General features: G+C 52.2%; 1 protein-coding gene across 1 annotated transcript in view; it reads right to left on the reverse strand.

The window, feature by feature from the left end:
- fras1 (Fraser extracellular matrix complex subunit 1) overlaps positions 1-15,678 on the reverse strand; it is a gene marked incomplete at its 5' end in the record, with an annotated part of 267,524 nt that overhangs the window by 11,864 nt on the left and 239,982 nt on the right. Inside the window, 12 exons of the mRNA XM_072432991.1 lie at positions 488-595; positions 1,150-1,300; positions 4,328-4,542; positions 6,483-6,643; positions 9,824-10,056; positions 10,857-11,132; positions 11,204-11,391; positions 12,326-12,526; positions 12,605-12,761; positions 12,839-13,044; positions 13,121-13,268; positions 13,951-14,111. Coding sequence (XP_072289092.1) covers positions 488-595; positions 1,150-1,300; positions 4,328-4,542; positions 6,483-6,643; positions 9,824-10,056; positions 10,857-11,132; positions 11,204-11,391; positions 12,326-12,526; positions 12,605-12,761; positions 12,839-13,044; positions 13,121-13,268; positions 13,951-14,111 — 2,205 coding nt within the window. The remainder of the gene's footprint in view (positions 1-487; positions 596-1,149; positions 1,301-4,327; positions 4,543-6,482; positions 6,644-9,823; positions 10,057-10,856; positions 11,133-11,203; positions 11,392-12,325; positions 12,527-12,604; positions 12,762-12,838; positions 13,045-13,120; positions 13,269-13,950; positions 14,112-15,678) is intronic.

Consider the following 15,678-nt stretch of genomic DNA (forward strand, 5'->3'; position numbering starts at 1 on the left):
CTGCGTGTACTGCGTGTACTTGTACTGCGTGTACTTGTACTGCGTGTACTTGTACTTCGTGTACTGCGTGTACTTGCACTGCGTGTACTGCGTGTACTTGCACTGCGTGTACTGCGTGTACTTGTACTGTGTGTACTTGTACTGTGTGTACTGCGTGTACTTGTACTGCGTGTACTTGTACTGCGTGTACTGCGTGTACTTGTACTGCGTGTACTGCGTGTACTTGTACTGCGTGTACTTGTACTGTGTGTACTGCGTGTACTTGTACTGCGTGTACTGCGTGTACTTGTACTGTGTGTACTTGTACTGCGTGTACTGCGTGTACTTGTACTGTGTGTACTGTGTGTACTTGTACTGCGTGTACTGCGTGTACTTGTACTGCGTGTACTTGTACTGCGTGTACTTGTACTGCGTGTACTGCGTGTACTTGTACTGCGTGTACTTGTACTACGTGTACTTGTACTGCATGTACTTATACTGCGTGTACCTCTGAACTTGGCGTGCGTCTTGAACTCGATGACCAGTCGCCCGTCGTCTCGGATGTAGATCCTGATGATCTGGAGTCGAGCCGAGAGGACGCTGTCCGTCTGGATCCCTGAGGACGCAACAATCGCACCAACGTCACCGCGGAAACAGACGTGCGTCCAGACAAAAGACAAAAGACAAAAGACAAGTCCAGTTAAAATAATACTCCAGGTTCTGTCTTTGCAAATTAAATCTTCACATTTCAAAGGCTCAAGCTAAATTCTAAATATATTTATCTTAACTGCATTAAGTTCAGTGAGTGGTGCGACCTGTGGGGGGCGCTCTAACGTATGAGAAGGAGAATATGACTTTTGGGAGCGTGAGAGTGTTGAAATAAAATACTGACATATGGCTAATAGGTGGATAAACATAAAGCAGGAAGTACAATTTAGTTTCAAAGGAAGTGATGAGAAGACAAAAAATATATGCTTCATCCCACTACGCTTGAAACTAACTAACTGACTATCAAACAAACAAACAAACAAACAAACAAACAAACAAACAAACTAACAAAGTAACTATCTAACTAACTAACTAGCTGACTAACTAACTGTATAGTGAGGTGATGTTGTGAAGGGCGTGGCCATGTCATAAGGTCAGATGTTGTGAAGGGCGTGGCCGCACCCGTCCTCCAGAGCACCGTGTCGTAGAAGAAGGAGAACTCCATCTCCGTGTGGTGCTCCAGCGACGCCCATCCTCGAGGAGCCGTGACGTAGATGTAGGACACGTAGAGAGGGACCTGCACCGTCAGGAAGGACTGCGCCGAGTCCCGCACCTGAAACAGAGCGCACGCTTCATTACCACGGCAACAGCAGCCTGAGCAGCAGGGTGACATAATGAGAGGCGTGGCCTGTGTGAGGAAACTGTCATAGTGAGAGGCGTGGCCTGTGTGAGGAAACTGTCATAGTGAGAGGCGTGGCCTGTGTGAGGAAACTGTCATAGTGAGAGGCGTGGCCTGTGTGAGGAAACTGTCATAGTGAGAGGCGTGGCCTGTGTGAGGAAACTGTCATAGTGAGAGGCGTGGCCTGTGTGAGGAAACTGTCATAGTGAGAGGCGTGGCCTGTGTGAGGAAACTGTCATAGTGAGAGGCGTGGCCTGTGTGAGGAAACTGTCATAGTGAGAGGCGTGGCCTGTGTGAGGAAACTGTCATAGTGAGAGGCGTGGCCTGTGTGAGGAAACTGTCATAGTGAGAGGCGTGGCCTGTGTGAGGAAACTGTCATAGTGAGAGGCGTGGCCTGTGTGAGGAAACTGTCATAGTGAGAGGCGTGGCCTGTGTGAGGAAACTGTCATAGTGAGAGGCGTGGCCTGTGTGAGGAAACTGTCATAGTGAGAGGCGTGGCCTGTGTGAGGAAACTGTCATTTTCACTCTTTTAAGATGTTTCAGTCCAATCATGTGACCCAGCGAGGGTGTAATGCCTCATTTGTCCAGCAGAGGTCATTGTCAATCTGTGAATCAAGACCTGGAACTCAGATATTTATCTAACTCTGAGTAGGCCCCGCCCACCGGACAGGAAGTGACATCACACCAGGGACACAGAACAACAGAACTGAGAAAAAAAAACGGCGGAGTGACACGCCCGTACCCAGCAGTATGACACGCCCGTACCAGCAGTATGACACGCCCGTACCAGCAGTATGACACGCCCGTACCCAGCAGTATGACACGCCCGTACCAGCAGTATGACACGCCCGTACCAGCAGTATGACACGCCCGTACCCAGCAGTATGACACGCCCGTACCAGCAGTATGACACGCCCGTACCAGCAGTATGACACGCCCGTACCCGGCAGTATGACACGCCCGTACCCAGCAGTATGACACGCCCGTACCAGCAGTATGACACGCCCGTACCAGCAGTATGACACGCCCGTACCAGCAGTATGACACGCCCGTACCCGGCAGTATGACACGCCCGTACCCGGCAGTATGACACGCCCGTACCCAGCAGTATGACACGCCCGTACCCAGCAGTATGACACGCCCGTACCAGCAGTATGACACGCCCGTACCCGGCAGTATGACACGCCCGTACCAGCAGTATGACACGCCCGTACCAGCAGTATGACACGCCCGTACCCGGCAGTATGACACGCCCGTACCCGGCAGTATGACACGCCCGTACCCGGCAGTATGACACGCCCGTACCCGGCAGTATGACACGCCCGTACCCGGCAGTATGACACGCCCGTACCCGGCAGTATGACACGCCCGTACCCGGCAGTATGACACGCCCGTACCCGGCAGTATGACACGCCCGTACCCGGCAGTATGACACGCCCGTACCAGCAGTATGACACGCCCGTACCCAGCAGTATGACACGCCCGTACCCGGCAGTATGACACGCCCGTACCCGTCAGTATGACACGCCCGTACCCGGCAGTATGACACGCCCGTACCCGTCAGTATGACACGCCCGTACCAGCAGTATGACACGCCCGTACCAGCAGTATGACACGCCCGTACCAGCAGTATGACACGCCCGTACCCAGCAGTATGACACGCCCGTACCAGCAGTATGACACGCCCGTACCCGGCAGTATGACACGCCCGTACCCGGCAGTATGACACGCCCGTACCCAGCAGTATGACACGCCCGTACCAGCAGTATGACACGCCCGTACCCGGCAGTATGACACGCCCGTACCCGGCAGTATGACACGCCCGTACCAGCAGTATGACACGCCCGTACCCGGCAGTATGACACGCCCGTACCCGGCAGTATGACACGCCCGTACCAGCAGTATGACACGCCCGTACCCAGCAGTATGACACGCCCGTACCCGGCAGTATGACACGCCCGTACCCGTCAGTATGACACGCCCGTACCCGGCAGTATGACACGCCCGTACCCGTCAGTATGACACGCCCGTACCAGCAGTATGACACGCCCGTACCAGCAGTATGACACGCCCGTACCCAGCAGTATGACACGCCCGTACCCGGCAGTATGACACGCCCGTACCCGGCAGTATGACACGCCCGTACCAGCAGTATGACACGCCCGTACCCAGCAGTATGACACGCCCGTACCCGGCAGTATGACACGCCCGTACCCGTCAGTACGACACGCCCGTACCCGGCAGTATGACACGCCCGTACCCGTCAGTATGACACGCCCGTACCAGCAGTATGACACGCCCGTATCAGCAGTATGACACGCCCGTACCCAGCAGTATGACACGCCCGTACCCGGCAGTATGACACGCCCGTACTCGGCAGTATGACACGCCCGTACCCGGCAGTATGACACGCCCGTACCAGCAGTATGACACGCCCGTACCCAGCAGTATGACACGCCCGTACCCGGCAGTATGACACGCCCGTACCCGTCAGTATGACACGCCCGTACCCGGCAGTATGACACGCCCGTACCCGTCAGTATGACACGCCCGTACCAGCAGTATGACACGCCCGTACCAGCAGTATGACACGCCCGTACCCAGCAGTATGACACGCCCGTACCCGTCAGTATGACACGCCCGTACCAGCAGTATGACACGCCCGTACCCAGCAGTATGACACACCCGTACCCAGCAGTATGACACGCCCGTACCAGCAGTATGACACGCCCGTACCAGCAGTATGACACGCCCGTACCCAGCAGTATGACACGCCCGTACCAGCAGTATGACACGCCCGTACCAGCAGTATGACACGCCCGTACCCGGCAGTATGACACGCCCGTACCCGTCAGTATGACACGCCCGTACCAGCAGTATGACACGCCCGTACCCGTCAGTATGACACGCCCGTACCAGCAGTATGACACGCCCGTACCCGTCAGTATGACACGCCCGTACCTGGAAGTCGGCGGTGACGGAGCCGCCGCACACGTCGATGAGCTCCGTCATGTCGTAGAAGGCGTCGAAGGTCCAGATGCAGCTCTTCAGGTTCAGGTGCTTGTACAGGCGCAGCGTCCGGGCCTCGCGCACGCTCGGGTCAAACTGGTGCGGCCGGTCGAACCCGGGGCCCACGGAGATGCTGTCGTACGCCACGTTGTCAAGGAAACCGGAGTCTGAGGCGGGGCAAGAGCAGAGGACACGATGACGTCACAGATATGGACACGATGATGTCAACAGATGTGGACACGACGATGTCACAGATGTGGACACGACGATGTCACAGATGTGGACACGACGATGTCACAGATGTGGACACGATGATGTCCACAGATGTGGACACGACGATGTCACAGATGTGGACACTATGATGTCACAGATGTGGACACGACGATGTCACAGATGTGGACACGACGATGTCACAGATGTGGACACGACGATGTCACAGATGTGGACACGATGATGTCCACAGATGTGGACACGACGATGTCACAGATGTGGACACTATGATGTCACAGATGTGGACACGACGATGTCACAGATGTGGACACGACGATGTCACAGATGTGGACACGATGATGTCCACAGATGTGGACACGACGATGTCACAGATGTGGACACTATGATGTCACAGATGTGGACACGACGATGTCACAGATGTGGACACGATGATGTCCACAGATGTGGACACGACGATGTCACAGATGTGGACACTATGATGTCACAGATGTGGACACGACGATGTCACAGATGTGGACACGATGATGTCCACAGATGTGGACACGACGATGTCACAGATGTGGACACTATGATGTCACAGATGTGGACACGACGATGTCACAGATGTGGACACGACGATGTCACAGATGTGGACACTATGATGTCACAGATGTGGACACGACGATGTCACAGATGTGGACACTATGATGTCACAGATGTGGACACGACGATGTCACAGATGTGGACACGACGATGTCACAGATGTGGACACGATGATGTCCACAGATGTGGACACGACGATGTCACAGATGTGGACACTATGATGTCACAGATGTGGACACGACGATGTCACAGATGTGGACACTATGATGTCACAGATGTGGACACGACGATGTCACAGATGTGGACACGACGATGTCACAGATGTGGACACGATGATGTCCACAGATGTGGACACGACGATGTCACAGATGTGGACACTATGATGTCACAGATGTGGACACGACGATGTCACAGATGTGGACACGATGATGTCCACAGATGTGGACACGACGATGTCACAGATGTGGACACTATGATGTCACAGATGTGGACACGACGATGTCACAGATGTGGACACGACGATGTCACAGATGTGGACACGATGATGTCCACAGATGTGGACACGACGATGTCACAGATGTGGACACGACGATGTCACAGATGTGGACACGACGATGTCACAGATGTGGACACTATGATGTCACAGATGTGGACACGACGATGTCACAGATGTGGACACTATGATGTCACAGATGTGGACACGACGATGTCACAGATGTGGACACGACGATGTCACAGATGTGGACACGATGATGTCCACAGATGTGGACACGACGATGTCACAGATGTGGACACTATGATGTCACAGATGTGGACACGACGATGTCACAGATGTGGACACGACGATGTCACAGATGTGGACACGATGATGTCCACAGATGTGGACGAAGGACGCGGTTTCATCACAAGAATCACAAACAGAAAACTACTCGATTCGGGTATTTTTCTCCTGAAGAAAAGTATTACTGCTCCATGAGCGATAGATAACAATAAAACACAAAAAGACGCTCAAAAACACCAAAACTATGGATCAGTTAAGTTCATGTATCGACCGACAGAGTTATTGTTTGTGTCAGTTATAAATCCAGGTTTGAATGTGAATTAAAGTATATCTATAAAGTACTTTTGTGTATTTAAAGTACTTTTGTGTATTTAACGTACTCTTATTCAGCGGCACAATCTACAGACACCTGGAGGAGGGGCTTGTTCTGTAGACGTTTGTTTGTTTGTTTGTTTGTTTGTTGTTGAGCACGTGTGTATGACATGAGTATGACATCATGGGGCGGGGCGTTACCGGCCACGCCCTGCAGCTCGCCCAGCGTCACCAGGTTGGAGCAGACGTGCTGCTGGCGGTAGATGGACTCAGACAACAGGAAGTGCAGGTTGTGCAGAGGCAGAGTGGACACTAGGGGCAGCATCCCGTCCTGATGAGGGATCTGCACCGAGATGTGGATCCTGCAGAGAGGAAGAGGAAGAGGAGGAAGGAGGAGGAGGAAGAGGAAAGAGGAGGAATAGGAAGGAGGAGGAAGAGGAGGAGGATGAGGAGAAGAGGAAGGAGGAGGAAGAAGAGGAAAGAGGAGGAATGGGAAGGAGGAGGAAGGAGAAGAGGGAGGAAGAAGAGGAAGAAGAAGAAAAGGAAGAAAAGGAAGGAGAAGGAGAAAAAGGAAAAGGAGGAAGAAGAGGAAGAGGAGGAGGAGGAAGAGGAAGACAGGAAGTTTAACAGCATGACTCACGTTAAGCCTGACCTGTGACTCACGTTAAGCCTGACCTGTGACTCACGTTAAGCCTGACCTGCGGCTCACGTTAAGCCTGACCTGCGGCTCACGTTAAGCCTGACCTGTGCCTCACGTTAAGCCTGATCTGCGGCTCACGTTAAGGCTGACCTGTGCCTCACGTTAAGCCTGATCTGCGCCTCACGTTAAGCCTGACCTGTGACTCACCTTAAGCCTGACCTGTGACTCATGTTAAGCCTGACCTGTGACTCACCTTAAGCCTGACCTGTGACTCACGTTAAGCCTGACCTGTGACTCACGTTAAGCCTGACCTGTGCCTCACGTTAAGCCTGATCTGCGCCTCACGTTAAGGCTGACCTGCGGCTCACGTTAAGCCTAACCTGTGCCTCACGTTAAGCCTGATCTGCGCCTCACGTTAAGCCTGACCTGTGACTCACCTTAAGCCTGACCTGTGACTCATGTTAAGCCTGACCTGTGACTCACGTTAAGCCTGACCTGTGACTCACCTTAAGCCTGACCTGTGACTCACGTTAAGCCTGACCTGTGACTCACGTTAAGCCTGACCTGTGACTCACGTTAAGCCTGACCTGTGACTCACGTTAAGCCTGACCTGCGGCTCACGTTAAGCCTGACCTGTGCCTCACGTTAAGCCTGATCTGCGCCTCACGTTAAGGCTGACCTGCGGCTCACGTTAAGCCTGACCTGCGGCTCACGTTAAGCCTGACCAGCGGCTCACGTTAAGCCTGACCTGTGCCTCACGTTAAGCCTGATCTGCGCCTCACGTTAAGCCTGACCTGCGGCTCACGTTAAGCCTAACCTGTGCCTCACGTTAAGCCTGATCTGCGCCTCACGTTAAGGCTGACCTGCGGCTCACGTTAAGCCTGACCTGCGGCTCACGTTAAGCCTGACCTGCGGCTCACGTTAAGCCTGACCTGTGCCTCACGTTAAGCCTGATCTGCGCCTCACGTTAAGCCTGACCTGTGACTCACGTTAAGCCTGACCTGTGACTCACGTTAAGCCTGACCTGTGACTCACGTTAAGCCTGACCTGTGACTCACCTTAAGCCTGACCTGTGACTCACGTTAAGCCTGACCTGTGACTCACGTTAAGCCTGACCTGTGACTCACCTTAAGCCTGACCTGTGACTCACGTTAAGCCTGACCTGTGACTCACGTTAAGCCTGACCTGCGGCTCACGTTAAGCCTGACCTGCGGCTCACGTTAAGCCTGACCTGCGACTCACGTTAAGCTTGACCTGCGACTCACGTTAAGCCTGACCTGTGCCTCACGTTAAGCCTGACCTGTGACTCACGTTAAGCCTGACCTGTGACTCACGTTAAGCCTGACCTGTGCCTCACGTTATGCCTGACCTGTGACTCACGTTAAGCCTGACCTGTGGCTCAAGTTAAGCCTGACCTGAGGCTCACGTTAAGCCTGACCTGTGACTCACGTTAAGCCTGACCTGTGACTCACGTTAAGCCTGACCTGTCACGTTAAGCCTGACCTGTGACTCACGTTAAGCCTGACCTGTCACGTTAAGCCTGACCTGTGACTCACGTTAAGCCTGACCTGTGACTCACATTATGCCTGACCTGTGACTCACGTTAAGCCTGACCTGTGACTCACGTTAAGCCTGACCTGTGACTCACCTTAAGCCTGACCTGTGACTCACGTTAAGCCTGACCTGTGACTCACGTTAAGCCTGACCTGTGACTCACGTTAAGCCTGACCTGTGACTCACCTTAAGCCTGACCTGTGACTCACCTTAAGCTTGACCTGTGACTCACGTTAAGCCTGACCTGTGACTCACGTTAAGCCTGACCTGTGACTCACGTTAAGCCTGACCTGTGACTCACGTTAAGCCTGACCTGTGGCTCACGTTAAGCCTGACCTGCGGCTCACGTTAAGCCTGACCTGCGACTCACGTTAAGCTTGACCTGTGACTCACGTTAAGCCTGACCTGTGACTCACCTTAAGCCTGACCTGTGACTCACGTTAAGCCTGACCTGTGACTCACGTTAAGCCTGACCTGTGCCTCACGTTAAGCCTGACCTGTGGCTCACGTTAAGCCTGACCTGTGACTCACCTTAAGCCTGACCTGTGACTCACGTTAAGCCTGACCTGTGACTCACGTTAAGCCTGACCTGTGACTCACGTTAAGCCTGACCTGTGGCTCAAGTTAAGCCTGACCTGAGGCTCACGTTAAGCCTGACCTGTGACTCACGTTAAGCCTGACCTGTGACTCACGTTAAGCCTGACCTGTGACTCACGTTAAGCCTGACCTGTGACTCACCTTAAGCCTGACCTGTGACTCACGTTAAGCCTGACCTGTGACTCACGTTAAGCCTGACCTGTGACTCACGTTAAGCCTGACCTGTGACTCACCTTAAGCCTGACCTGTGACTCACGTTAAGCCTGACCTGTGACTCACGTTAAGCCTGACCTGTGACTCACGTTAAGCCTGACCTGCGGCTCACGTTAAGCCTGACCTGTGCCTCACGTTAAGCCTGATCTGCGCCTCACGTTAAGGCTGACCTGCGGCTCACGTTAAGCCTGACCTGCGGCTCACGTTAAGCCTGACCTGCGGCTCACGTTAAGCCTAACCTGTGCCTCACGTTAAGCCTGATCTGCGCCTCACGTTAAGGCTGACCTGCGGATCACGTTAAGCCTGACCTGCGGCTCACGTTAAGCCTGACCTGTGCCTCACGTTAAGCCTGATCTGCGCCTCACGTTAAGCCTGACCTGTGACTCACGTTAAGCCTGACCTGTGACTCACGTTAAGCCTGACCTGTGACTCACGTTAAGCCTGACCTGTGACTCACGTTAAGCCTGACCTGTGGCTCACGTTAAGCCTGACCTGCGGCTCACGTTAAGCCTGACCTGCGGCTCACGTTAAGCCTGACCTGTTGGGGTGCTCCTTGTGCTTGACGTCCAGGTACTTGAGCGTGGCGATGAAAGACTGCGCCTGGAAGCCTCGCGCGGTGCCGGTGGTGACAGGCGTGTGGCAAATGGCGCCCTCCGTCCCGATGGTGGCGATGTTGCTCCTCAGTGGCGTCCCCAAGTGCCCCGCCTTGTCACGAGCCTGAGCCACGCAGCGCACGTGGAAGCGCCGCGAGAAGTAGATGCTGTCCAGGACCTGAAAGAGTGAGTGAGAAGTGTGTGTCTCACCATGTGGTTGACGCTGGTGTAGGGCGTGTGTGTCTCACCATGTGGTTGACGCTGGTGTAGGGCGTGTGTGTCTCACCATGTGGATGACGCTGGTGTAGGGCGTGTGTGTCTCATGTGGTTGACGCTGGTGTAGGGCGTGTGTGTCTCATGTGGATGACGCTGGTGTAGGGCGTGTGTGTCTCATGTGGTTGACGCTGGTGTAGGGCGTGTGTGTCTCATGTGGTTGACGCTGGTGTAGGGCGTGTGTGTCTCATGTGGTTGACGCTGGTGTAGGGCGTGTGTGTCTCATGTGGTTGACGCTGGTGTAGGGCGTGTGTGTCTCATGTGGTTGACGCTGGTGTAGGGCGTGTGTGTCTCACCATGTGGTTGACGCTGGTGTAGGGCGTTTGTGTCTCATGTGGTTGACGCTGGTGTAGGGCGTGTGTGTCTCACCATGTGGTTGCCGCTGGTGTAGGGCGTGTGTGTCTCATGTGGTTGACGCTGGTGTAGGGCGTGTGTGTCTCACCATGTGGTTGACGCTGGTGTAGGGCGTGTGTGTCTCACCATGTGGTTGACGCTGGTGTAGGGCGTGTGTGTCTCACCATGTGGTTGACGCTGGTGTAGGGCGTGTGTGTCTCACCATGTGGTTGACGCTGGTGTAGGGCGTGTGTGTCTCATGTGGTTGACGCTGGTGTAGGGCGTGTGTGTCTCACCATGTGGTTGACGCTGGTGTAGGGCGTGTGTGTCTCACCATGTGGTTGACGCTGGTGTAGGGCGTGTGTGTCTCACCATGTGGTTGACGCTGGTGTAGGGCGTGGCGTCCGTCACCGTCTCAAACGGCGAGCGGGCCCCGTTGGTGTCCGTGGGCGCGGCCACTTCCCAGGAGAAGTGCACTTTGCTCTGGTTGATGGCCGCCTCGTCGCAGCGCTCCTTCATCACGGAGTACTTTGGGTAGTGCGGGTCGCAGGGCGTGAGGCACACCAGCGGGTACCCGGGCGAGGGCCCCTTCTTACTGCCCTCTTTGGTCACCTCGGCCACATGGTCCAGGTCGGCCAACGACACCACCTACGGCACGAGGACAGAGCGTTTACAGATGGTGTTCGTCTTCAAAGCGACCGCACGGATCCGTCACTCACGATGGGCGGGGCCGGCAGGATGAGGCTGCCCGCCGCTTCCTGGTCCAGGATGGTCACTGTTGCCACGGTGATGTCCCCGAGCACCGCCTCCACGGGGTCGTCGGGGCCCAGGACCAGCGACAGGGACTCGTGCCACTCGCGGTCCTCGTTGGACAAGATCTCCACCTTAAAAACGATGTGGTCCAAACCTAAAACACGATCTCCGTTAATCCCGCTCTTCATCGTGTGTTTACTGAACGTGACTTTGTGATGTCACAGCTCCATCTACTGGCAGCAGAGGAGATCGCGCGCTAACGCAGGAGCTGCTTTCTGAGGCGGAGAGGACCTCGCACAGGCCGCGGTGGATGAAGTACTCAGTTTATTTACTTAAGTACAAGTAGCATATAGACAATAAGTAAAGTATGTGTTTCAAAATGTACTTTAAGAGTAAAAGTCGAAGTATTTCACACAGATTTTGAGACTGTTAAATGTTAAATGAAGTGATTCTGATAAAGATTTGTGCCGATCTTTGGTCTTTGTTTGCTCGAAGCCGACACGTGAACTCCAAAATACTTTAGTCCATGAACGTGCTAAAAGTACCTTCTACTTTGGGTCCAGTTCAAAGATGACGTGAGGTTTAGAGTACAGATACTTTCCCTCAAATGTAGTGAAGTAAAAGTAAAGAGTATCCATTGTAAAAACCTTACTATACCCCAGAATCTTACTTAAATACGATACTTTTACTTGTGTACTTTGTTACTTTCCATTGTTGTAAACAGGATCCATAATACACATGTGACTGAAGCTGAATTCCACTCCAGGTGTGTTTGTGACGATGTAAACGGTAAAATATGGTAAAACACGGTAAAAAACACGCTAAAAAACGGTAAAACGCAGTAAAAAACTGTAAAACACAGGAAAAAACACATAAAAAACACGGTAAAAAATAGTAAAACACGGTAAAACATGTTAAAACAGAGTAAAAAATACGGTAAAACAAGGTAAAGAACAGTCTAAAACACGGTAAAACACAGTAAAACGCGGTAAAAAACATGGTAAAACACAGTAAAACACAGTAAAAAAGCCCAACGATTTGGCATGAAGCGTTTGCGGTTGTCAGAATGAGCGTGCTGAAGGCCGGACCTGGCGTGAAGCGGAGCACGCGGCTGTTGGGGTTGTAGTCCACTCCAGACTGGGCCGATCCGTCCCGGGTGCTGCAGCGGATCTTGGAGGTCCGGTCCAGGTCTCCTCTCCGGACCACTTTGATGCTCAGCACCTGGACGCCGTCCGGACCGGGCGGCTCCCTCACCTGGTACGACGCCTGCTCGAACTCCACGGTGGGCGCTGTGGGCGGGACACACGGGCGTTACTTTCACCACCTTCTACCCCCGACCCATCGAGCGTCCCGGCGTTTTCCCGCACCGTCCTCGTCGTTGGAGATGGTGACCGTGGCCATGTCCCGGGCGCCGACCATGGCCCCGCTCCAGTGCTCGCCCAGCGGAGCGCCCAGATGCACCTGCAGCTCCTCGTCCGGCTCGAACACCGAGTCGTCCACGATGTGCAGCGTGCAGTTCTTCACCTGGAACCAAACAAACGACAGGAAGTAGTAACGGGCGCGACTCTGCGGCGGCGGCTCGTCCCGTGGCGTGCGCGCACCCGCTCTCCTTTGAGGAAGGTGATCCTGGACCGGTCGGTGTTGGGTCGCTCCTGGAAGTCCTCGGCGACGGCGGCCGACATGGTGCGGGTGAAGCAGCGCACGGACGACTTGACGGACAGGTCGCCGCTCCGGACGACCAGCAGGTCCAGCGCCGCGTCCTTCTCCTTCACCGCGAACGCCGTCTTCTCGAACTGCATGCTGGGTACTGAGGGGCATTCACACGTTATTGGCCGCACTGTGGTCTCACCAGATACGAGGCGTGAGGGCGTGGCGGCGCGTACTGTCCAAGAAGGTGTCCTGGATGAGCACGCTGGCCTCATACGGCTCCTGCAGCACGGCGCCCTGAGGAGAGCTCAGGAACACCACGAAGGACTCGGGGCCCTCGATGACCGGCGACTGCAGGTCGTCCACGATGGTCAAGCTGCACGTCTGCAACGCCATCCACATGGTCATTATCATAACATAATGAGACTTTATTACATTATTAAGCACAAAACGGTTGAAATACGACTTTACGTGATTGACAGTAGAATAATATCACATAAACACTGTCTTTGTTATAAAAGTTATTTTCTTAAATGTTTTAGTCTGTTTAGTCCAAATGAAAACTACGATCATCAAAATACGACTACAATTATTTACTTTTATAATAATTCCACTTGTTCCTGCCATAACAAAGCACGAACAAAGACTTTATACTTTTTAGTGAATAAATTATTTATTATATAATAGTTTGATTAGGGCTTACTAACTATTTTACTCTAACACTAAACTTAAACTTAATTAGGGACTAAACCTGAATCATGATGAATAAACTAAATATTAATAGTGTTTTAACTCTTGCTCATGCTTTCTTAAGGCAATAATATAATATTATTATATCATTACATTACATTACATTACATTACATTACATTATATTATATTATATTATATTATATTATATTATATTATAAAGTGAAGTGTTTGAATGAGTTCATAAGTTTAAATAAGTTCATAAATGGACTTTTTCCCTTTTGGACATTTCTCTTAAATTCCCACAGAGCCCCCCCTGCCCCCCCGGGCCCCCCCTGCGGCCCCCCGAGTGGGACACCCTCCACATCGGCCCTGACCTCCTGCGTGGTCCCGGGCTTGAACTGGACTTTCTTGGAGCTGGGGATGTAGTCGACTCCTGGGCTGGCGGAGGGCGGGTCCGAGGGGCGGGTGGCGCACCACACAGAGGTGAGCGAGGAGAGGTCGCTGCCCTGGCGGACCACCGGGATCTCAATGGTGCCTGGAACACACGGGACGGACGCAGTGAACACACGGGACAGAGGCGGTGAACACACGGGACAGACGCGGTGAACACACGGGACAGACGCGGTGAACACACGGGACAGACGCGGCGAACACACGGGACAGACGCGGCGAACACACGGGACAGACGCGGCGAACACACGGGACAGACGCGGCGAACACACGGGACAGACGCGGCGAACACACGGGACAGACGCGGCGAACACACGGGACAGACGCGGCGAACACACGGGACAGACGCGGCGAACACACGGGACAGACGCGGTGAACACACGGGACAGACGCGGTGAACACACGGGACAGACGCGGTGAACACACGGGACAGACGCGGTGACCGGAGAGAAGACGCCCAAACGCCTTTATGGTCTGGACTGTGACGATGGTTTCACTACTTTACGGAGACGTCATTGATCTCACTCGTCTGTGAACGTTACAGGTGCAAACGCTTTACATTCACGTGTATTTCTCATCTCCAGGGACGATTCAGATGATTTCAGAAAGTAAAAAGCGACTCAGATGTTTGGACATTGCACATTTGCGACGATCTGCGCCACGTGAGAGTTATTCACGGAAAACGATGAACTCCAAAGGCTGAAGTTCGGGCTCGTTTTCACTCGTCATCGTTATGTTTACCCGGCTTTTTATTATTAATTAAACACGTAAAACAGAGAACAGAACACGACCGGAAAGCAAAAAACACGGTAAAACATGGTAAAAACACGGTAAAAAACATGGTAAAAAACACGGTAAAAAACATGGTAAAAAACACTGTAAAACACGGTAAAAAACATGGTAAAAACACGGTAAAACACAGTAAAAAACATGGTAAAATACTGTAAAAAACATGGTAAAAAACACGGTAAAACACGGTAAAAAACATGGTAAGACACGGTAAAAACATGGTAAAACACGGTAAAAACATGGTAAAAAACACGGTAAGACACGGTAAAAACATGGTAAAACACGGTAAAAACATGGTAAAAAACACGGTAAAACACAGTAAAAACATGGTAAAATACTGTAAAAAACATGGTAAAAAACACGGTAAAACACGGTAAAAACATGGTAAAACACGGTAAAAAACATGGTAAAAAACACGGTAAAACACAGTAAAAAACATGATAAAAAACACGGTAAAACACAGTAAAAAACATGGTAAAACACGGTAAAAAACATGGTAAGACACGGTAAAAACATGGTAAAACACGGTAAAAACATGGTAAAAAACACGGTAAGACACGGTAAAAAACATGGTAAAACACGGTAAAAACATGGTAAAAACACGGTAAAACACAGTAAAAACATGGTAAAAAACACGGTAAAAAACATGGTAAAAAACACGGTAAAAAACATGGTAAGACACGGTAAAAACATGGTAAAACACGGTAAAAACATGGTAAAACACGGTAAAAAACATGGTAAAAAAAACTGTAAAACACAGTAAAAAACATGATAAAAACACGGTAAAACACAGTAAAAAACATGGTAAAACACGGTAAAAAACATGGTAAAAAACACGGTAAAACACAGTAAAAAACATGATA

The sequence above is a fragment of the Eucyclogobius newberryi genome, unplaced genomic scaffold (assembly GCF_026437365.1).
Source record: "Eucyclogobius newberryi isolate DKJ021-1_F unplaced genomic scaffold, fEucNew1.0.hap1 SCAF_6, whole genome shotgun sequence".
NCBI classification, from domain to species: domain Eukaryota; kingdom Metazoa; phylum Chordata; class Actinopteri; order Gobiiformes; family Gobiidae; genus Eucyclogobius; species Eucyclogobius newberryi.